The sequence below is a fragment of the Aotus nancymaae genome, unplaced genomic scaffold (genome assembly GCF_030222135.1).
Source record: "Aotus nancymaae isolate 86718 unplaced genomic scaffold, 86718_ANA_hifiasm-v0.15.2.pri h1tg000007l, whole genome shotgun sequence".
In the NCBI taxonomy this organism is placed as follows: Eukaryota; Metazoa; Chordata; class Mammalia; order Primates; family Aotidae; genus Aotus; species Aotus nancymaae.
The window spans coordinates 65,444,038-65,467,288 of NW_026988418.1; the positions used below are offsets into that span (position 1 = coordinate 65,444,038).

A 23,251-nucleotide genomic window follows, 5' to 3' on the forward strand; every position below is an offset into this window, starting at 1 on the left:
TCCCGCAAGCCTGGAGTCCACCTCCAGCCGACCTGTGCCCTGACCACAGAGCCCAGCCTCTCTGCGCCATGTGTGCTCTCTCCTTCTGGTCCAGCCCCGTGCCTAATGCTGACCTGGTTCCCCAAAGTAGGCACCCAAAAGGTAGAGGGAAGAGGGGGGCCACACACCAAGGCTAGCAGAGGGGGAAATAGGGAAGCAGGGGTCTCTAGCTCAGCTGGGGACACCTGTCAGCAAGACACTGCAGCAGGTCCAGGTTGATGTTGAGCAGTTAGTGGCCAGGAGACCTCCCCACCCACCAGAGTCCAAAGAGCACAGGCGTGGCTGCCTCCGAAGCCTCATCAGAGGCAGGCTGTGCCTGTGGCCACTAGCAGAGAAGCCGCTGTCCTTCTACCACCAGCCCCGTACCACCTGCTCCAAGACCAGCCCCCTCAGAGGACTAGCCACCCGGCTTCACTGGCACACAGGTAAGAGCCTGGCCCCCGGGCAAGATCAGGGTCCAGCCCAGTCACAGGGGATCCCAGGGGAGACGGGGGTAACTCAGTGGCTTCCCAGGCCAGGTCTCCCACCTGTTCCCAGCTGCTACCCAGGGGATCAAGCCCAAAGAGGGGCTTGGGACTCAGCAGCTGGCTGGAGAGCTGGAAAGCAGAGCAAGGTCCAGCCTTTGGAAGGACTTCTGGGATGCTTGCCCCAGAGTCTGTGAGTTAATGGCCTTCCCTGCTCCAAACTCCTACATCTAGGGCTTAAAGGGGGAAACTGGGCTGTCACAGCTCCCCCAGCCCTAAGGGGCAAGGCAGGCCAAACCAGTCCCCTCTTCCCTTCCTGGGGTAGGATCTTTGGCAGCAACTGTTTTCCCACCTTGAGCTACCCACAGGGCCCCACAGGGCCCACCCTGGTACTGGGGAAGTGGGGCATGGGGAGTGGAGAGTGGGGAATGGGGCTGACCAGGGGCAGACCTCACTTCCTCTTCCACATGGAGAGCATGGAGAAGCAGGAAGTGTCACAATGGGGGTTAGGGAGGCTGGGGGAGGGGAGCAGGCTTCTAGGCCCCCTTTACCCCTGAAGAGAAAAAGGGTTCTCCCAAACAAGGAAACCAGAGATCCGGCCGCCCTTCATGTTCCCTTAATGGTTCACTGGCAGTCTGTTTCCATCCACACTGAGTCATCTTATCATATCCTCTGTCATTTTCATAACAGTCCTAATAAACAAGGGTGTGGGCTGCTCTCTTGCACGCACCCAGGGTATCCCAGTATTTCTGCACAACTCAGGTGCACCATGTAGACATGTGGATACCCACAAACCTTATTCAGATAGCATATACCCTTGACCTGCTCAGATCAACCTCATCCCCACCCAGCGCACACACACACACCCGCCACATTTAATTTCACTCCATTTCAACATGTATGTTCTCTAGACTCCCTCTGTGATAGCACACAGCCCAGGGGCAGAGGTATGTTTGTAAACCATTAAAACATGAAGTTTGCAGTCAGATAGGTCTGGGTTCGCTCTCCGTTAAACACTCATTTGTGACCTCAGTCCTGTTACCTTCTTTGAGCCTCAGAGTCCTCTATGGTAAATGGGGACAGTACCAGTACCTGCCTTGTGGGGTTGTTTTGAGGATTAGAGTGACTGAAGGTACAGCCCTTAGAACAGTGATGGCACCAAGTAAGTACAAGTGGACTCAGTGGGAAGGAACTGCTAACATGTGGGTAAGGGGCTCCGCATCAGGCTCTCAGCCCCATGGTGGCTGTGTGACTCTCGTTGCTGGAGAGAAATGTACAAGGTCCAGCGCAGCATTAGGAGGGTACCCTGGGCAGGGTGGAGTTGGATGGTCCCGGAGGGCTTCACCAAGAGGGTGATCCTTGAGCTGGAATTTAAAGGGTTGGGGTGGGGAGGGGACCTGGGCAGAGGATACAGAGGACAGAAAGCAAAGAGCCAGGAAGCCTGGGGAGACACTCGGGGAGGTCAGCTCCCTGGCGAGTCCTGCAGTGCCATCGTGAGCATGCACACGCATGCATGCAGTCTTCCCAGAGGGTCTGCAGCTGAAGAGCCAGCATCAGCATCCTCCCTGTTTGCAGAATTGAAACAGGATTGAACAAGAGGGCCTCCTCTGGCGGGGTCAGCTGCAGAACCCTCTGCTCTTCCAGTGTGTTTCATACCCAGGCCCAGGACAGGATCTGATCACAGGTCCCTGTCCATCCAGGTTTCCTGGACTCCTTGGCATGAGCTTTATTGACCAAACAATGGGAGGCCTGGAGCCTGCCCTGGGGCCCAGCCATGCTGTGACCTCCCTTGCCCTCCCTTCCCTCCCCCTGGGGCCTCCAGGCCCAGCCAAGATGGAGGGCTCCTCGGTGGAGGACGCTGGCTGCAGATGGCTCTGGAAAGGGCACCTGGAGCCAGGGGCTTTGGGTCTGGTCCTAGAGGCCTCAGGTCAGAGTGATAGCAACTGTCCTGCCCTGCTGTGCCTGGTACCCCTTTCCCCAGCTCTCATGGCTGCCTCTGGTTCACTTTGGGTTCTAGGGAGCCGTCTTCAGCAGCATCAGCATGTCGAGGCCCAGCAGCAGAGCCATTTACTGTAAGCTCCTGGCAGACCCCTCTCCCCTGCCCTCCCACTGAGCCCCCTGAACGTCCTGTCCTCCACTCCCCCCTCCTCACACCAACTACCCCCAGCAGTGGCCTGAGTCTCACCTCACTCTCTGCCCGCCTCCCGCCCCTTGCTCTGTGACCCTGTAGTGCACCGGAAGGAGTACTCCCAGAACCTCACCTCAGAGCCCACCCTCCTGCAGCACAGGGTGGAGGTGAGTATCTCTGCAGCCCCGGGCCATGTCCAATGCAACCCAAGTGTTCCCGTGTGCCCACCGCCCTGCCAGAACATGGACATCTCACACAAGTCCCTGCCCTGGAAGCCAACAGCCTGACCCAGCCAGGTCCTGCGGACTCGGAGTCAGCAAGCCCGACAGAGCATCTGCTCCGTGTCGGGGAGGAGGAGGGGCGGTCCGAGTGAGCAGAGAGGGCCTGGCTGGGGGCAGGCGGGTGGGTGTCCTGTCCCCAGACAGGAAGTAGTAACAGTGGGAGGGGCTAGGAGGCACCTGCAACCACCCACCCACCTACCCCCACCTGTCTCCCATCCCCTGCTGCACCAGTCCCAGGGCGATGCTCCTAGCCCAGGACCTTGCATGGCTGGAGGCGGGAGTGTGTGGGGTCTTTGGCCCTGTGGGGGATTGAGAGGGCCATGGTTGGAGAGCGGAGACACCTGGGCCTGAGCCTCCAGGGTGAGGGTGAGCAGCTCCAAGGCTGCGCCAAGGCTAGAATGGAGTCTCTGGGCCTGCCAGAGAGGATGACACTGGCACTGCAAGATTTAGGTGCCTGAAGGACTGTTGACACCAAGGTGAAGGCAAAGTGCAGGCTACGAGGGTGGGGGAGAGCAGGCACAGGGTCAGGCTGGAGCTCTGGGGTAGAAGCCATCCTGTCCTGGGCACCACTTGTTAGGGCTCCAGTGGAGAACAAGCATGGAGGGAGCTGGGGCGATGGTCTGCAGGTCCCACAGGGCAGCGGCGGCAGGGCTCCCCCAGCCAGCCGAGGAGAGGCCAGGAGGACTCAGCTTCTCTGGAGGGTGGAAGCTGGGAACAGGCTTCTTTTAGGCCCAGCAGGCAGAGTAAGAGGAGATATGTTCAGGAGGATGGAGTTTGCTCATGCTGCCAGGGTTCCTGAACATGCTGGCAGTGCCGAAACAGGGAGAGAAGCTGGGCCCTGGGCGGGGGTGGGGTAGGGTCAAGGGGCAGGAGGCAGGCTGCATCTCCTTCCGACAAGAAACCTGGGCGGAAAGGGACTTGTGAAGGTAGTGTTTGGCTGGGAGAAGGGAGGGGTCTCCCTAAGGAGAGTGAATAACCGCAAAATACTCGTGAATGGTCAGCCTAGCAGTAGGCAAGGCCTTGAGTGGAGGTGAGGTCACGATGGTACCTCCAGGCATGAACCAGGGAGACGGAGACAGGAATGCTAGGCGAGTGAGGAAGAAGACTGGGCTGGGACTGAGTTCCCAAAGAGAGCAAAGGCAGGCAGGGACAGAATCTGAGGGTCCTGTATCCCACCCAGAGAAGTTATTTGTTGGGTGTCTAGAGCCCACATCCGCCACCACCCGGCTGCCTCACTTGGCCTGGACTAGTAAAGGCCATGCCTGTCCTTCCTCCAGAGTCCTCAAACCCCTCCTGCAACCCCTCAGACCCAGACTTGGAGCCCCCATCGCTGGCCCCAGTGCTTCGACACTGGCCCTCACACTGGCCCTGGAAAGTTGCTTTATCTGAGGCCTGGAACCTCCCACCTCAAGGGGGCCAAGGACATGTCTCCTTCCTCTTCTGCCTTTCCTGTACCCAGCACGCCTGTGGTCCCCCTCTCTGAGCCTTCTCCGAGTCCTGGGACTCCCCTTCTCCCTGCAGCACTTGATGACATGTAAGCTGGGGAGTCAGAGAGTCCAGGAGCCCAAGGATGCCTTGCAGAAGCTGCTGGAGATGGATGCACAGGGCCGGGTGTGGAGCCAAGACTTGATCCTGCAGGTCAGGGACGGCTGGCTGCAGCTGCTGGACATTGAGACCAAGGTCAGCCCTCCCACCAGACCCAGCTATAGCCAGCCTGGGCTGTGGGGAAGCAAGCACCAGTTCTTGGACTCCACCCTCCAGGCCCCAAAGGGCAGCCACTCTCCCCACATACAACACACACCCAGGCCTAGGAAGAGACAGGGGACAGAGGCTGGGGACAGAGGCACAAGAGTCAGGTAGATGACACCACAGCCCCAGGCCACCAAAGGGCTAAGATGAGCTGGTCAGGAGCTCTTGGAAGCCACACCTGGCTCTTGGTGGCCTCACAGTTGACCTCTCCACCTGGCCCAGGAGGAGCTGGACTCTTTCCGCCTGGACAGCATCCAAGTCATGAATGTGGCGCTCAACACATGTTCCTACAACTCCATCCTGTCCATCACCGTGCAGGAGTTGGGCCTGCCAGGCACAAGCACTCTGCTCTTCCAGTGCCAAGAAGTAGGGGTGAGTGGTCAGGGGTGAGGTTCAACGACCGTTGCCCCCCAACAACCCCCCCTTTCCCCCCACACACACTTAGCCTGCCTGACTGCTGCTTCCCAGGCAGAGCGACTGAGGACCGGTCTGCAGAAGGCTCTGGAGGAAGAGCTGGAGCAAAGGTAGGCAGCCTCTGCCCAGCCCACCTGTGGGGCCTCCCAGCTTAGCCTCGGGGGCCAGACCCTGATCCCATATCTTGGGGAACCCAGGAGCTTGTGGCCCAACCAACCTGGGCCTGGACTGAGGAGGAGCCAGGACAGACGTGGGCACAGGGAAGGGGCTGGGCCCAGGGGGCACTAGAAACTGTCCAGAGACTGCGATGGGATCTGAGAGGGCCCAGAGGGTAGGCAGATGAGGTAGGGTGGAGTCAGGGGTGGGTCCAGAAGGAGACCAGGGAGCAGGAGGTGGAGCTCCTGGAGAGAGGGGGTGGTGCCCCTGAGTCCTGGAGCGGAAGTGTGGGCAGGGCCTCTCTCCCAAGAACCTTGTCAAAGACGTGGGCTCTACCATGTCCTCAGCAGACCCCGATTTGGAGGACTTCGCCCAGACCAGGACAGACGGACGGGGCCTCCTGTGGAAAGGCCACTCCCTATGGAGCAGGCACCCTATCGGGAACGGGGGACCCTTCCAGAACAGCCCCACCAGAGGACCCCAGAGCATAGTAAGTTTGGGACATGGGGGCAGGTGGAAGAGAGGTTTTGATTAAAAGTCAAAGATCTAAGATCTAGTTTCATGGTCTCCTTACTTTGCAGACCTCCTGCCATCCCCAAGGCCCCTGCCACACCACCCCAGTGCCCAAGAACCAAGTCCCATCCCTCAGCCTCCTCCAAGGCGGTCCCCTTCCCCAGAGGACCCAGAGAGGGACGAGGTAACTGCGGACGGTCTTGGGCTTGCTGAGGCTTTCTGGGCCTGGGAGAAGGAAGGACACCAACCCTCCCTCTTTTCCTAGGAGGCCAGGGTCCCAGGATGGCCAGGGCCTGGGCCAGGAGGCCAGAGAGGCTTGTTCATACTCCAGGCTGGGCCTGAGGCTGGAGCTTGTGGTGGGAGGGGTGCGGGAGGCAGTGTTGGGATTTCTAGAGTGGGTCCAGTTGCCCATTCAAAGCCGTGGGTTGTTTGGGGCCCAGGAAGTACTGAACCATGTCCTAAGAGACATTGAACTATTCATTGGAAAGCTGGAAGAGGCCCAGGCAAAGACCAGCAGGAAGAAGAAATTTGGGAAAAAAAACAAGAATCAGGGAGGTGAGTTTGGAGGGCCGGGGGGAGGAGCAGGGGGTGTTTCAGGATGATCTGTGGCCCACCGCCTTGGCCCCTTCTCCCAGGGCTCACACAGGCACAGTACACTGACTGCTTCCAGAAGATTAAGTACAGCTTCAACCTCCTGGTATGTGGCTCCCCACAAGTTCACTAGGCCTCCCCTCTTCCTAGTCCTCCCCAGTAACCCTCTGCTGTTTGGACTCAACCATTCCAAGCTTTTCTCTTCTCCATCTACTCCCCCTAGAACTTCCCCTCCCGTCTTGGGACTTTTGGGGAGACCCAGCCTCCCAGCCAAGGCATAAAACAATTGTGGTGTCCTGGGGTCCTGGTGAAGGTGGGGTGGGGTGAGGCGTGGTGACAGGCTTCCCTGTGTCCCCAGGGAAGGCTGGCTGCCTGGCTGCAAGAAACAAGTGCCCCTGAACTCGTGCACATCCTCTTCAAATCTCTGAACTTTGTGAGTCGGGGAGGACAAGGTGGTGAAGAGGGACAGGCTGAAGTTAAGAAGGAGCAGAGGGAGGAAAGGAGGCTGGTGGAGGGGGATGGGGAGTAGGGGCCAGGGTGGAACCAGATGAGCTGGGGCCAGAGCCAAGGAGACCAATGCTCCGAGGGAGACAGGAAGGAGCAGCAGGCCCGAGGCAGATGGGGCCACCTGCAGGAGGTAACACCGTAGCATTGCAAAAGTGGGAAGCCAGGGTCTCTGGGCCCTTTCCCACCCTCACTGGGCCCTGTGGGAGCCTAGGCTTCCTGACACCTTCCATCTCTCCCCTAGATCCTAGCCAGGTGCCCTGAGTCTGGCCTAGCAGCCCAAGTGATCTCACCCCTCCTCACCTCTAAAGCCATCGACCTGCTGCAGTCCTGTCTAAGCCCACCCGAGAGTAACCTCTGGATGGGGTTGGGCCTGGCATGGACAACTAGTGGGTGAGTGAAGATAAGACCTGAACTGAATCGGGAATGAGGTGAATGGAGGCATCAGGCGGGTCATCAGAGGTGGCTCTGTATTGAGGGTCTCTATTGTCACAAACCAGAAATATCTCAGAGCAACTCAGGGGACTCTACATAGAGTTTTTTATTTGGCTAAGTACAAACAGTTTATTAAAACAAGAAAAGCAGACACTTGCCATCACCCACACTGAAACACGTTATCTCAGAAAAAAGAACAGTTTTTCCCAAGAAAAGGGAGATGGTAACCTTCTAATAAAATATTTTCTCATTTTTGTCAAGGACAAAGTGAAAACTTTGTCTCAATCCAGACCAAAATTTAAGAATTACTGACATAAGAGATGCTGCAAATGTAATGTCAGTAAGACTTGGCAACAGTCTTTTTTTTTTGAGACAGTTAAGAGAAAAAGAGACACTCCCTGCAGGGGTAACTGTGAGACAGGCAGCTGGACAAAAAAGTCAAACAGGTCCAGCACAGTGGCTCATGCCTGTAATCCCAGCACTCTGGAAGACGAAGGTGGGCAGATCACCTGAGGTCAGGAGTTCGAGACCATTCTGACCAACATGGAGAAACTCCATCTCTACTAATAAGACAAAATTAGCTGAGTATAGTGATGCATGCCTGTAATTCCAGTTACTTGGGAGGCTGAGGCAAGCGAATTGCTTGAACCTGGGAGGCAGAAGTTGCAATGAGCCGAGATCACGCCACTGCACTCCAGCCTAGGTGACAGGAGCCAAACTCTGTCTCAAAAATCAAAACAAAACAAAAAGCCAAACAGATGAGAGCCAGGGGACTCGGAGGGACCAACTTGGGCACACTGAGCTGAGGCATCCTTGGAACATTCTGCAGAGGCCTGGTGGCCAGGCAGCTGAGAGGGGGTGCACAGAAGTGATGGCTGGAGGCACAGCTACTGGGGAGCACTCCAGAGGGAGCCCCTGAATATACCTTGACAAGCACAGTTTGCTCTATTCCATGAGAGAAGAGGCAAGTGCTTTGGCAACTTCTACATGGCAAATGCAAAAAGGGTTAAGAAGGCAGAGAATAATTCCAGAGAGTTAAGGAGAACCCGAAGAGCAGAGGGATAAAAACCAAGAGAGAAGAAGGCTTTCAAAAAACAGAAAAGCCAACAAGGAAATGAGCTTTTCCTTGGAGTTATTTGCTTAGTAACCACGTTTGTTTTGTTTGAGACAAGGTCTCACTCTGTCACTCAGGCTGGAGTGCAGTGCCGTGATGATCTCAGCTCACTGCAACTTCCACCTTCTGGCTCCAACGATCCTCCTACCTCAGCTTCTCAAAGAGCTGGTACCACAGGTGTGCACCCCATGCCTAGCTATTTTTTCTATTTTTTGTAGAGACAGGGTTTCACCATGTTGCCCAGATTGGTCTTGAACTGCCGAGCTCAAGGGATCACCCACCTCAGCTGACCGAAGTGCTGAGATTACAGGCGTGAGCCACTGCACCCGACATGATCAGTTCTTTTCAATTCAGCCCCATTCGCAATATTTTTTGTCCAGTTTGTCTTAAGACATGAATTATACTTCAAAACTATCTACTTTTATTATGGTAGAATATACATAGCATGAAATTTACATTTTTATCATTTTAACCAGTGTATTACGTTCAGTGGCATTACGTTTATTAATAATGTGTGCAACCAACACCATTGTCTACAGTATTTCGAGAACTTTTTCATCATCCCAAACAGAAATTCTGTACCTATTAAACAATTCCCCATTAGCCACTCCTCAACCCTTGGAAACCTCTATTCTACTTTCTGTCTCCCTGAGAAATACGTTGCCTCTTCTAGGAACCTCATGTAAGTGAAATCATACAATATTTGTCCCATCCTATGTGGCTTGTTTCACTTAATGTCTTCACAATTCATCCATATTGTAGTATCTATCACAATGGCCTTCCTTTTTATAGCTGGATAATATCCCATTGTTATGGATATGACACATTTTGTTTATCCATTCATCTGTTGATGGACACATGGGTTGTTGCCACCCATAACAATCTTTTTTTTTTTTTTTGAGACAGTCTCACTGTGTTGCCCAGGCTGAAGTGCAATGGCATGATCTCGGCTCACTGCAACCTCCGCCCCTTGGGTTCAAGCGATTCTCTTGCCTCAGCCTCCTGAGTAGCTGGGATTACAGGTGCCCACCACCACACCTGGCTAATTTTTTTGTAATTTTAGTAGAGACGGGGTTTCACCATCTTGGCCAGGCTGGTCTTGAACTCCTGACCTCATGATCCACCTGCCTCGGCCTCCCAAAGTGCTGGGATTACAGGCGTGAACCACCACACCCCGCCTGTTTTTTGTATTTTGGTTTTTTTTGAGACAGAGTCTCGCTCTATTGTCCAGGCTGGAGTGCAGGGCGCAATCTCAGCTCACTGCAACCTCACTCTCTGGGTTCAAGCAATTCTCATGCCTCAGCCTCCCAAGTAGCTGGGATTACAGGCACCCACCACCACACCCGGCTAATTTTTTTTGTATTTCTAGTAGAAACGGAGTTTCACTATGTTGGCCAGGCTGGTCTCAAATGCCTGACCTTGTGATCCACCCTACTCAGCCTCCCAAAGTGCTAGGATTACAGGCATGAGCCACCGTGCCTGGCCAACCATTTATTTTTATGCACTCTCAGTGCAGTCACTAAATGAAATCATTTATCAATTCCGGACCTCCAATCACATATACCAGTTTTCAGTTGTCCAGAACACTGGGACTAAGAGTACCTGCAAAAGCTAGTCTCACAGTTCTTAGGGCTGTGCCGGGCTCCCACCGTCTGTGGGAATAGCTCTGGTATCTGTTTAGCATTAGCAGGAGAGGAAAACAGAGTTTCTGCAATAGACTCAAACAAGAAGGCCTCAGATTCTTTCATTCAGCCACTTTAACATTGAAGAACCATGTTGAATACACCATTTTGTGTTTCAAAACCCAGCCTTACTTCAACAGTTTGAGTTCTTAGAAAAATAGATTAGCACATATAATTTTTTAAATACCCACGAAGATGCAAACAACTTCAGTATTCATAAAATGATGTACATTTGATAAATACTTTTAAATGTAATATTAAGTCAGACGTGCCCTTAGATGTTTTCTAATTTCTTAACCAGAAATAAATGAAAGACAGAAACAGGCCGGGCGCGGTGGCTCACGCCTGTAATCCCAGCACTTTGGGAGGCCAAGGAGGGTGGATCATGAGGTCAAGAGATCGAGACCATCCTGGTCAACATGGTGAAACCCCGTCTCTACTAAAAATACAAAAAATTAGCTGGGCATGGCGGCGCGTGCCTGTAATCCCAGCTACTCAGGAGGCTGAGGCAGGAGAATTGCCTGAACCCAGGAGGCGGAGGTTGCGGTGAGCCGAGATCGCGCCATTGCACTCCAGGCTGGGTAACAAGAGTGAAACTCTGTCTCAAAAAAAAAAAAAAAAAACAGAAACATAGAAAATAGAATACCTAAAGAAATGTAAAAACCCTCAGAAGAGTTGAATTTCAGGCAAATTATATTTAGATGACTTGATTTGAGGCAAATTGACCCAAAGCTATAAGTAACACTAAATGTTGCGGTCATCCAGAAGGACAGAGACCATACAAGGCCGTTGAATTTGCAATCAGGATTTTAAACAGACTAGTTTCAATAAAGTAATGGCAGAGATAGAAACCAGGTTGCAGGAATAATGAAAGAAACAGAGACAAGAATATATAGGCAGAGGATAAAGGCACATTCTCAAGAAATTTGTTAAGAAGAAAGTAATAGGATGACAGCCTATAAAGAGTAGTGTTAGAGTCAAGACCCAAGCGTGTTTCTACGGCACAGAAGGAACCAATTAAGAAGATTCAGAAGAGGAAATCGTTCCTTTGTTCCCATTGAATAAACACTTAATAGCTGCCTTCTAGGTATCAGCCACTGTTCTAGGGAGCAGCCCCCAAGGAGATCTATACATAGTAAGAAACAAAAAGATAAGAATCATGAGCAATGCAGTGTGATGAGCAATGATCCAGGGATGTGCCAAGTTCAGCAAAATATTTACTTCTGCCCCAGTGAGGAAAGGAGGGGAACTTCTTCAGAGAAATGAATGGGCATTCCCTGGGCAGACACGTGGAAAATATTCCAAGCAGGGCAAGCCTGAAGGCCACAAACAGCATGGTCCTCCTGGGCCCTGTGCAATGGGCAAAGGGGAGGCTGATAGGCAAGGACCAGCCGATCCCAGAGTCAACCGGAGCAGCTCAGTTGCAGTCTACTTCACAAGGTGGAAATCCAGACTATTTAGCTAGAGAGAAAGGGATCTGCTGCCGGGAAACTGAAAACAGCTTAGAAAAATACTGCACAAGCCCCCCAGGGTGTTAGCCAGCCCAATCTTGTAGTTCTACTATTTCAATTCAAATGCCCAATCAGGGCAATGAAGTGTCCATTGCGTTCTTGCGGGGGTGGTGTATCTTTACCCCATGGGCAGAAGTGAGGCTGGCCCGTGCAGATGGACCATGTCACCTATTAGCCAGAAGATTCCTGAGGCTAGACCCTGTCATCCCCTCCCTCTCCACATCCCACTGCCTGGCACAGAGAGGATGTGAACTCAGCTTTGCTTCCCTCTTCAGGGCCGACTGGACAGGCGATGAGCCCCTGCCCTACCAACCCACATTCTCTGATGGCTGGCAACCTCCAGAGCCCTCCAGCCAAGTAAGGGGAGCTTGGCGCAGAGCCCTACCCACAGCCCTAGTCCCTAGCTAGTTTCCGCCTTCCCCATCCAAACCATGGTCACACAAGTAGTGTGACCTAACACTGGCATGCCAGCAAATTCTATGGAAACCCAGAAGTCACTGCCAGACTGCAAACAGGAGACATTTGGGGAGACTCTCAGGGCTGGGACATAGGCTCAATTTCTGAGGCCCCATCTCCAAGTGGTGGGTGGGTTCATGTGGGTATCTGTATCTGTGTACTGGGGGAGGCAGGAGAGGGGACAAGGGGCAGCTGTGTATGAGCTGCTTATGCCTGCAGTCAGATACCCCAGCTCCCTCCCACCATGCTGGCTGCCTCCTGCTCTTACTCACTCTCTGTTCTGTCCTTTACAGGCACTCTTAGGATACCAGGACTCTGCTTCCCTTCGGTATGCCCTGGGATTAGTAGGGACTTCATGGTCCTGGGGAGGGACAGACAGGGCTGTTCCTTTGGATCTCTGGCTCTCTACATCTCAAGAGAGCCAAGAGGGTCTCTTTTAGCCAGACAAACATATACAAGCACATCCCTCTCCTGCTTTAGGTGAAAAACAGTGTTCTACCCTCCTAGGCTCTCATCCCTTCTTCTCATGATACTACCCACACATGACTCCGATTTCCCAAACTCAAGTATAAAGTGCTTAGGGCAGAGCTCAGATGTAGAAAATTCCACTCCCAGAAATGTCTTCAGAAATCAGTGACATTTCAGACCCTCCTGCCTGCAAAAAGCCACACTCCAAGCCCCACTCCAAGCCCCACCTAACACTGACCTGCCAGCAGACTCTACAGAAACCCAAGAGTTACCATCAGACTGCAGGCAGGAGATACCCGGGGGGTACCTGCTACCAGCCATCCTGACTCTGTTTCTTAGGAGGGGAAGTCATAGGTTAGGGAGCACCTCACACTTTGCTCAGGAGAAGACAGACAACCATGATCGTCAGCCTGGGGACCCCAACTCCCAGCCCACCAGCCCTACACCTGTCCAGCCAGCCCTGAAAATGCAAGTCTTGTATGAGTTTGAAGCTAGGAACCCACGGGAACTGACTGTGGTCCAGGGAGAGGAGCTGGAGGTGAGGCTTGGGCCAGAGTCTAGAAAAGGAGGTGGTGGTTGGTGGAAGCTGCAGGCAGCCAGGGGTGGGTGGTCCGGGGATGAGGCTGCCAGGGTGGGTGGCCTAGAGAGGGAGAAGGAGGGTGGGAAAGGGACAGAAGGAAAAAGCCTTGTTTGGGGAGGGAAGGCTGGCTGGACAGAGGCTCAGGGGACTGAGGTGGTGACTCTTGGCAGGTTCTGGACCACAGCAAGCGGTGGTGGCTGGTGAAGAACAAGGCGGGACAGAGCGGCTACATTCCCAGCAACATCCTGGAGCCCCTACAGTCAGAGATCCCTGGGACCCAGGGCCAGTCATCCTCTCGGGTACTACCCAGCCTGGACTCTCCAGAGCCCTAAGTCCTGCGTTGGAGATGGGAGTGGGAGGATTCAATGACAAGTAGACGAGATAGTCCTGGTTTGACTTAGACCATACTATTGCACTCTTAGTGTGTGCCAACTTTACCATGGGGCCAGAGCACAGAACAAGACCAGCTCCCTGCCAGAGTAAGAGAAGTGATTTGACGAGAGCCTGAAGAAGGGACCCAGATGTTAGAGCCTGTGGTTGGCTGTGAGATGAAATGAACTCTGACCCCTGCTTCCCCCTGATTCTAGGTTCCAATGCTTCGACTTAGCTCGAAGCCTGAAGAGGTCACAGCCTGGCTGCAGACAGAGAACTTCTCCAATTTGTGAGTGCCTGGCCCTTCAGGATGTGGAGGGAGAAACTATGTAAAGGGCTAACCAAGGAAACCCAGAGACCCGAACACACCCATTCCAGCACTGTCTCTGCTAAGTTAAAGAGGACAGAGCGGAGGCTTGTCCAAGCCTAGATTAGAGATTAAGTGGTGAGTCCTGACGTGGCAAAGTCAGCAAGGATCGGGGAGTGGACTCAGGAAGAACCCCAGCTGCCAGCTCAATCGCCCCTCCCCAGCCAGGAGATTCTCTCCCAGAGCACTTCTTTCAAACCTGGAAGTTCTGAAATTGGCTGGAGCCAAATGCTAACTTTACTCCTTCACTCTCAGACATCCTACTCCATAAATTTTTCTGTAACCCCAACCTCCAAGCCCAAAGAGCCCCTTCTCTACTCAAATGCTCAGGTCTGGGGTCCTTCCGGCCCACCACTGATGGCTTTTGCTGTTTTGTTCACAGCACGGTGACGACCCTCGGGTCCCTGACGGGAAGCCAGCTACTTCGCATGAAACCTGGTGAGCTACAGATGCTATGTCCACAGGAGGCCCCACGAATCCTGTCCCGGCTGGAGGCTGTCAGAAGGTTGCTGGGGGTGAGGACACCCTGGGGTCCTGACTCCCATTGAGAGTGTCTGGTGCTCCTGGGGGAGAGAGAGTACCAGGAGGACAAGCCTGCAGGCACAGCCCTGGGGCAGAACTGAGTGTGTCGGGTGCTGGGCACAGGATATTCGCCCAGAGGCTTAGTCATGCATTCAGGCTTACCTTGAGGCTCTAAGCCTACTGGTGTCACAAGCTCCATAGATCCCTCACCTGCTACCAGGCTTATCTGAATCTTTTTCTTTCCTCAGATAAGCCCTGAGTCACTAGGCTGGACCCCTCCAAGAACCAGGCCCCGTTGATGCAAGATGGCAGATCTGACACCCATTAGAGCCCCGAGAATTCCTCTTCTGGATCCCAGTTTGCAGCAAACCCCACACCCCAGCTCACACAGCAAAAACAATGGACAGGCCCAGAGGCTGAAGCAAACAGTGCCCATTCTGGCCGTGTTGGAGCCTCCCCAGTAACCACCTATTTATTTTATCTCTTTCCCAAACCAGGAACATCTCTGCCTAGGCTTGTCAGGAATCTGTCCAGTCCCTCTCCTTCTCAGTAAAAGTGTCTTCAAGCTTGTTTTGTGCCTCTCTCGCAGCTTCTTCTGGGCCTGAGGGGTACCAAAGACAGGGAGGTAGGAAGGGCTGGGACATTGAGCACGAAACAGCAGCAAGCCTATATCCATCACTGAGCCAGATTATTTGAATGTGAGTCGACATTCACGCTGCAACCTCGAGCTGGAATCAGAATTTAAGAATTATGGCCCAAGCTCTCCTGACTCTCTTTCTAAACAAACTCCAAAATAAGTCTATGCTCACCATGTTTTTCATGCATACATGTCTCCCAGTATATTCTAAGGCACCCAGCACAGCTGCAGGCACACCACTTCACAGTAGCAAAGAGCGCCAGGACTGACAGCTGCAGGCTTTGATCAGTTTCACCAGCTGGCTGGGTGAACTTTAGCAAGTCATTTCACTCTTTGGGTCCCTGTTTTCTCAAGGGTTAAGCAAAGAGTTTGGACTGTCCATAGCTTCTTATATTTTTTTAGTAAAAGTGGCTCTCTTTAATCTCAATGGATTCCCCTCTCTACATGCCAGTAGCTATACTTTTATTGATTTAGTCAACAGATAAGGTCCAACGTACTTATGGATTCGAGGGTTCTTAAGATGTTCCCTTAAATCTCTCTTAGCTGAATTTGTCCATGACCCTAACATTGTCTGGGCCCCAAAGTGCCCTATTTTTAGACTGCCTATGTCATCCCCTCAAGTTCCTGGCCTCAGAAAATCATCTCTCATAGCTGTTAACAGAATAGGAAAGCAACAATTTTCCCTCACAAAAGAGAGAAAAGGTGAGACCCTTTGGATGTCAAGGGCAAAAGTTACCCAGAAAAGTTAATTTCTTGGCATGGGGGAGATATATTAACCCATTGCGCTCTGTGGCCTCCCCAAGCTAAAGGAGCCCTAGAAGCAGGGAAACCCTCCAGGACCAGAAAAAAGTGTTTTCACCTGGTGTTTCCCAGACTTCCCAAGAAGACTGCCACGCAGCGAAGAGCTGTCCAGATGGCGAAGTGCAGGGCAAGTAGCCCCAACTGTGTTATTAGACAGATCTAGGTTTGAATCCCAGACCATCTCTGGGACCTTAAGAGCACCTCCCCTAACCGCTCCAGGCCAGTTTCTTCTTCTAGAAAATGGGCATAACACCTGCCTGCTAAAGTTGTTGTGAAGCTTAAATTGGAATGAATTAGTTACCGTATGTAAACACCTAGATGTTCCCTGGCATATGATAGGTACTCAATAAATGTTCGTCTTATACCTCAGGTGAATTTGTGACTGGCCTTTTGCTTTCTTGGGAAGAGAGACACAAGTGTTATAAATTTCACCTGTCCCTGTGGTTTGTACTCTTTTCCTTTCTTCTCTTTAGCAAAATGCCCTTCTTAAAAGTCCCAGCCTTGCTTCAGCTGAACTGATGGGCAAATGTGATTTCCCACACCAAGCCCAGGGGATCTAGGAGCTCAGACTGCCCTGAGGGCTGTGCTGCGGAGGCCTGGCCAAAACCCCCAGAGCAGCTCTGGACTCCTTCCTCTGTCACTCCTCCACAGTCAACTAGAATCCTGTCTCTCCCAAGCTGACACTGTTGCAAATCTATGCTCCTTTTTCATTTTCATGGGCCCTGCTGAAATTCAGAAGCTTAGTTCTTCCCATGGCTATAGGGGCCTCCTGCAGATCTCTTGCTCTGTTAAGGTCAAAACCTCTACTTTCCTAAATTCAACCATTGATTCTCCATCTCCATCTTACTTGATCAGCTACATTTGACATAGTTGACCACTTCTCCCTTTAAACATCTATCTTCACTTGGTTTCTAGGACCCTTTGTTTTCCTCCTACCTCCCTGCCCACTTCTTTTCAGACTACTTTGCTGGTTCACTCTCATTTTTCCCTAACCTTTATATGTTGATGTGCCAGAGAACCCCAAACCCTTAGACCTCACCTCTGCTACTCTCGCTCCCATAGTGATCTCATCTGGTCTCCTGTTTTTAATGCAATCTACAGAGTGATCATTCCCTGTACTTGCCTTTCCTTTTTCCTGGAGTTCTCCCTGCCTCTTGCAGACAGGAAGTGATTCAAGATAAGAGAGGGAGAGATGTCTTCTGGCCAGGATAGAGGGTGATTCTGAGAAGTCTTCAAGAAAGAGGTGAGCATTTGAGCAAGGCTACTTGAGGAAGGATAGGCCATGAATGTTAGGGTGTAGGCAGGAGCAGAGCAAACACGTTTGTAAAAGGAACAGCAATTATTCCATTTTATATCAGCCCATGGTGGCCCCCACAGCAAAGTGGCTAGATCTCTCACCTCCTTCAGGTCTTTGTTTAAAGATTAACTTCTCCATGAGGTCTTCTATGAACACATCTTTAAAAACACAAAACTCCTTCCTATTGGGATTCCACCAATTCCTACCCTGAGACCCCTATCTCTCTTCTCGGTTTTCTCTCCATAGGATGTGTATCACTATCTGACTTATTAGATATTTACTATATATTAGTTCATGTCTGCCCCAGTAGAATGTAAACTTCCTGAGGGCAGGGATTTTGTCTGTTGAGTTCAATTCTGTATCCCCAGCACCTAAAACAGTGCCTGCCCATAAAAGGCATGTTAAATAAACATTGTTGGACAGACGAGTGAATGAAAAATAGTGGTACCTTTCCTCCTCCAGTCCATCCTACACAAAGAGGCAAGATTATTCCCTGGATGCGTGAGAATTAGGAAGCGGGAGGGGTTGGAGAAGGAGGAAATGATAATAGGAAACCCATAAATTACTTAAACCCACAAAACAAAGGTAGGAAGCATCCGAGATAAGAGACCTCTACTGGCCAGGATAGAGGTTGGTTCTGAGAAGGCTTCGAGGAGAAGGCAGACATATGAGCAAGGCTGGTGAGGAAGGATAGGCCTCGGATATTATTAGGGTGCAGGCAGGAGGATCACAGAGCAAACACTGCGAGGCGGGAAATGCGAGTGTGTGTAGAAGGAACAGCAAGCATTGTTGGGTTGGGCTGGTTTGTGAGGTTGTGACAGGCTGAGGGAGAGATAGGGCTGGAAAAGCACGTTGGGGTCAGGTTGCAGAGGTTCTTGACCAACACAAAGGGGAGTTTGGTCTGTCGGGAATCCTCTGCTCTGAGTGGTCAGAGGTTGGTCCGACTCTCCGGCCTTGCCCCAGTCTCCCTATCCCTCATTCCAGCCCTAGCTGACTCGGTAAACACTGCGCGAATCTAGCTCTTCCTGGGTAACTAGTGTCCCCACTGCCTGGCTAGTGGCGATTTCCGCGTTTTCACTGGCACTATTAATGAATAAAGTGCGGCTCCCACCCGTGGGGAAGGGAGCGGTTCCTCACGGGGGGAAGGGAGGAGCCTCAACCTCGGGTCCTCCTGCTCGCCTGCAGCGCTCGCTCCCCCTGAACTCCAACTCCAGCAGAAGTCGCGCCAGCGCATGCCCCTGTGGAGCCGCGGAGGGAGGGGTCGGAGAACGGGGCGGGGGCGGAGTCAGAACGCCCGCGTGGGCCCCGCCCCCTCACGTCGGGTATAAAGCCCCTCCCGCTAACCGTTTCCCCAGTCCTCGAAGCCTAGCAAGCCGGCATCATGTCGTGCGAGTCGTCTATGGTTCTGGGGTACTGGGATATTCGCGGGGTGAGTGCCGTCTCAACGGTAGAGCCGCTCGGTCAGAGAGACGGACGCGGAGACGGCGGGGCTCTGGGTCCGCCATCTCCAGGAGGAGCAGCTCTACGCTGGAGCCTTTTCGAGCTGCTGAGCCACGGACGTCGACCCCTGCCCAGCGTCTGGGATCCCGGGCCCTGTGGGGATGGGCGGAGGAACCGCTCGCCGGGGCCGGGCTTAGGGGCCGCTTAACGATCTTCCCGGAAAGATGCTGGGCCTCCGCAGCCCCGGGCCGGGGGACGTCAGAGGGCGGGGGTTGGGGGCGGGTGGGAGCTGCGCAGGCGCTGACTCGCTGTTTCCCCCAGCTGGCGCACGCCATCCGCCTGCTCCTGGAGTTCACGGATACCCCCTACGAGGAGAAACGTTACACGTGCGGGGAAGGTAATGCCGCTCTGCGTGCTGGTGCAGCCAAGCTGGCCCTCCACCTGCCCAGGTCTTCTTACGCCCAGAGGGTGGTGGCATCCCGCCAAGGCCGAGTGGGACGTCTGCCCCAATCTGGGCGGGTAGAGACGCATCCTTTACCTGGAACTGGGGATTCTGCCTTTACCATAGCCCCACCCCGTCTTAATGCTTAACCAAATAGGGCTCAGAAGCTCAGTAGTTACGCTTTTGAGGCCTGGGAATTTGAGGTATCGGGACCAAGTTATTTCTTTAGATCTTTCATTCTTGTCAGGTGGGATATGAAGGAGGTTGGGTCCCACTTAATTCTGTCTCTTACAGCTCCTGACTATGATCGAAGCCAATGGCTGGATGTGAAATTCAAGCTAGACTTGGACTTTCCTAATGTAAGTGGCTTTAGGAGAGGGGGCAGGCAGAAGGGAAAGCCTTCAAGTATATCCATCCTTGCCTGGGACTGCAGGCACGCGCCACCACGCCCAGCTAATTTTTGTATTTTTGGTAGAGACAGGGTTTTGCCATCCAGGCCGATCCTGAACTCCTGGGCTCAAACAATCCTCCCACCTCAGCCTTCCAAACTGTTGGGATTACAGGCGTGAGCCACTGTGCCCAGCCTGAAATCAAGTAGTTTCATATTCTATTAAATGCATTGCAGATATTTTAAGTGATATTTATATACATATAAAGAAATATAAATGTATCATGTTATTTGAGATGTTAGTCATTACATCTGCTTGCTATTTAATGCATTAATAGGCACGTTACTCTATTTGAATTTTTTAAATATTTTTTGATTGTATAAATTCTCTATTTTGCTTCATGCACTTAACAACTTTATTCTGAGAAAAGGTCCATGACCTGCACATACACCTACACATACACACACTGATTTAAGAAGCCCTGTCTAGAATCTTGTGAACCCAGTTGCTACCTTCTGTTTATTTTCTTTTTTGTCACACAGCATCTTTTCTCTCTTGTTCACTGCTCTGCAGGCGTTCTTTTCCCTGGGAGAGAGGTAGGTTGTTCATTTGGCCTGTCCTTTTCCTTCAGCTGCCCTACCTCCTGGATGGGAAGAACAAGATCACCCAGAGCAATGCCATCTTGCGCTACATCGCTCGCAAGCACAACATGTGTGAGTGGGTTAGGGCTGGTGAGGGAGCCCAGGCTGGTGGTTTGTCTGGGAGTGGGTGATGCCAAGGGTGATTTGTTGTCCATTGGCCTACAGGTGGTGAGACTGAAGAAGAAAAGATTCGAGTGGACATCGTAGAGAACCAAGTAATGGATTTCCGCATGCAACTGATAAAGCTTTGTTACAGCTCTGACTACGTGAGATTCCTTAGCACACATCTGCTGAATGGAGTATCAGAAAAGGGGCATTTAGGAACCCAAGGGTTATCTCTGTTCCATTCTGCTGCTGCACCAACCCAGATTGTTAAAATAAGAAACAGAACGTACATTTTTTGGTTTGGTTTGCTCTGTAATTCTGGTGCTGGTGCCTCTTCTTTCCAAACTCCTCGTCCCACCCTGCCATCCTCAAGTGAAGGCAATGAGAAGGCACCTAGAGAAGGGGCTACGAAACGTCCATCACTAGCCTGTGCCCTGATTAGCTGTGAAGATGATCACCACTATTCTTATTCTGTTTTTTCCCCTCTCAGGAAAAACTGAAGCCTCAGTACTTGGAACAGCTACCTGGACAACTGAAACAATTCTCCATGTTTTTGGGGAAATTCTCATGGTTTGCAGGGGAAAAGGTAGGAAGAAGGGAAAAGAGTATACCCCTCTGTCTCTGCAGACTACTGCTCCTCAGATCTAAGTATCTTACTGTCTTTGTTCTAGCTCACCTATGTGGACTTTCTCACCTATGATATCTTGGATCAGAACCGTATATTTGAGCCCAAGTGCCTGGATGAGTTCCCAAACCTGAAGGCTTTCATGTGCCGTTTTGAGGTGATGTTTCCTGCAGCTTTCTCTTTTATAAAAAATACAGGCTCCCCTGGACCCCGCAGGATCCCGTTGTGGTGGATTCTTGCCCAGCTTTTGCCTAAAGGGATCAATGGTTGGACACCTCTAGACCGTTAAGTCTTGGGAAGAGCCTGGCTTCTACACCCTGAAGGTACTGTCTACAAAAAAAAAAGGAGGAAGTAGATGCAGGCAACAGTTGTAACAGAATTAGAATAGCGGTGATCATCTTCCTCCATTTTTTTGTAGACAGTGCCTTCAGGGTGAATGTCACTGTTTTGGTATGATTCTGTTGGACTGGGTTGGGGTCTTTATAAGATTTGGTGTATTTTCCCTTCAGGCTTTGGAGAAAATCGCTGCCTACATACAGTCTGATAACTTCTTCAAGATGCCCATCAACAACAAGATCGCCCAATGGGGCAACAAGGCTATATGCTGAGCAGGAGGCAGACTTGCAGAGCTGCTTTTGTTTCATCCTGTCCCTAAGGGGTCAGCACTTTTTCTTTGCTCTTTTCAATAAATAGCATTTAGGTTACTCGTGTCCAGCTGAAATTCTCTTGGGTGTAAAGGCTAAAAGAGAGAAAGAATATGTGGAGAACCATCAAGATATGAATTGAATCACTGCAACACTGGCATCCCCCTACTCCACAACTGAGTTCAAGGGCTGTAGGTTCATGCCCAAGCCTTGAGAGTGGGTACTAGAAAAAACGAGATTGCACAGTTGGAGAGAACAGGTGTGTTAATTGGGACTGGAGTCCCTGTGAAGTCTGGGTGAAAATAACACAGGTACAACTGGTACTGATGGACTTAACTGGGGTTCAGAAACCGTCCTGTGTACACATGGGAGTTTAGCGTGATAAAGGCAGTATTTCAGACTGGTGGACTAGCCAATAAGTTGGGACAGTTGCTTACTCATTAAAAATAATGGAGCCCACTTGATGCTATTCACTAATATTAATCTGGAATTTAAGGCCCAACATTAAACACAAAGCTGTGAAAGTATTGATGGAAATGTAAGAGTTCTTGTGACCACGGGGTAGAAGTTTTTATTTATTTACTGTTTTAAGAGACGGGGCTTCACCATGTTGGCCAGGATTATGTTAATCTCTTGACCTCATGATCTGCCCACCTCGGCCTCCGAAAGTGCTGGGATTACAGGCGTGAGCCACCGTGCCTGACCAGAAGTTTCTTTAAAGTCATAAAAAAACCATAAAGTCATAAAAAACCGTAGGCTGCTCTGCCTGTGGAGTAGCCATTCTTTATTCTTTTACTTTCTTTAAACAACAAAATCGTAAAAGGAAAGATTTACCAACTGATCAAATTCTGCAGCTTTTCCTAAGGCACACACAAACTTAATAACAAGTGAGACATGAAAAGCACCAGTATAAAGATTATATAGACCTATAAATCTTTAAGACAACTGAGTTTTTAAAAATGGACAAAATCAGTGAACAATTTATGAAATAGAAATATAGCCAAAAACATCTAAAAGATGTTTACAATGCAAGAAACTAAAAATTACAACAGTAACAAGCCATATTTCCTTCTATCAGATGAATAAAAAGTTTCTAAAATGTTGGCAAGGCTTGGGAAAGTGATAAGTGTTTCCTGCTGGTCAACTTGTAAATTAGTATAGCTACTTTGGAGGACAGTTTAGCAACATCTTTTAAAATTTAAATCATATCCTATGACCTGGCAATTCCATGCTATAAAAACTCATCTATGCATCCAAAGAGGCATATAAGATATTCACAGGGGCATTGTTTGTAATGAAAAATAAGTGGAGGCCGGGCGCGGTGGCTCAAGCTTATAATCCCAGACTTTGGGAGGCTGAGGTGGGTGGATCACGAGGTCGAGAGATCGAGACCATCCTGGTCAACAAGATGAAACCCCGTCTCTACTGAAAATACAAAAATTGGCTGGGCATGGTGGCGCGCGCCTGTAGTCCCAGCTACTCGGGAGGCTGAGGCAGGAGAATTGCTTGAACCCAGGAGGCGGAGGTTGCGGTGAGCCGAGATCACGCCATTGCACTCCAGCCTGGGTAACAAGAGCAAAACTCCATCTCAAAAAAGAAAAAGAAAAAGAAGTGGAAACCATGTAAATACCTGTCAATACTATGGACTACCACGTGGCAATGGAAGAATGAGACTGAATTGTGTGAACTAACATCCAAAGATCCCCAACACAGGCCAGGTGTGGTTGCTCACATCTGTAATAACAGCATTTTCAGAGGCTGAGGTGGGGGGATCACTTGAGGCCAGGAGTTTAAGACCAGCCTGGGCAGCATAGTGAGACCCGTGTCTCCAGAAAAAGTGTTTTTTTTAATTATCAGGGCACAGTGGCTCATGCCTAGTCCCAG

The 23,251-nt window shown here is 51.3% G+C and overlaps 2 protein-coding genes across 6 annotated transcripts; both read left to right on the plus strand.

Annotated features, from left to right (window-relative positions):
- The first annotated feature begins 356 nt into the window (after positions 1-356).
- Positions 357-16,153, plus strand: EPS8L3 (EPS8 signaling adaptor L3). 4 transcript variants are annotated; one of them, XM_012468081.2, is made up of 19 exons: positions 357-464; positions 2,521-2,575; positions 2,734-2,798; positions 4,434-4,592; positions 4,884-5,033; positions 5,130-5,185; positions 5,579-5,721; positions 5,813-5,928; positions 6,185-6,299; positions 6,380-6,441; positions 6,694-6,768; positions 7,084-7,232; positions 11,857-11,938; positions 12,331-12,365; positions 12,845-13,043; positions 13,256-13,384; positions 13,673-13,746; positions 14,207-14,339; positions 14,595-16,153. In XM_012468081.2, exons 2-19 carry the CDS (start codon positions 2,545-2,547, stop codon positions 14,643-14,645), a joined length of 1,824 nt encoding a protein of 607 aa, XP_012323504.2. In that variant the 5' UTR covers positions 357-464; positions 2,521-2,544; the 3' UTR covers positions 14,646-16,153. The 4 variants fall into 4 exon arrangements, with proteins under 4 accessions (XP_012323504.2, XP_021527608.2, XP_012323505.2 ...); XM_021671933.2 differs by having other exon boundaries at positions 6,233-6,299; XM_012468082.2 differs by having other exon boundaries at positions 5,582-5,721.
- A 2,263-nt stretch (positions 16,154-18,416) lies between these two features.
- On the plus strand, positions 18,417-21,427 carry GSTM3 (glutathione S-transferase mu 3). 2 transcript variants are annotated; one of them, XM_012468079.3, is made up of 8 exons: positions 18,417-18,510; positions 18,843-18,918; positions 19,258-19,322; positions 19,984-20,065; positions 20,159-20,259; positions 20,589-20,684; positions 20,770-20,880; positions 21,233-21,427. In XM_012468079.3, the coding sequence occupies exons 1-8, from the start codon at positions 18,463-18,465 to the stop codon at positions 21,329-21,331; spliced, it is 678 nt and encodes a 225-aa protein (XP_012323502.2). In that variant the 5' UTR covers positions 18,417-18,462; the 3' UTR covers positions 21,332-21,427. The 2 variants fall into 2 exon arrangements, with proteins under 2 accessions (XP_012323502.2, XP_012323503.2); XM_012468080.3 differs by having other exon boundaries at positions 20,159-20,208.
- The last annotated feature ends 1,824 nt before the right edge of the window (positions 21,428-23,251 follow it).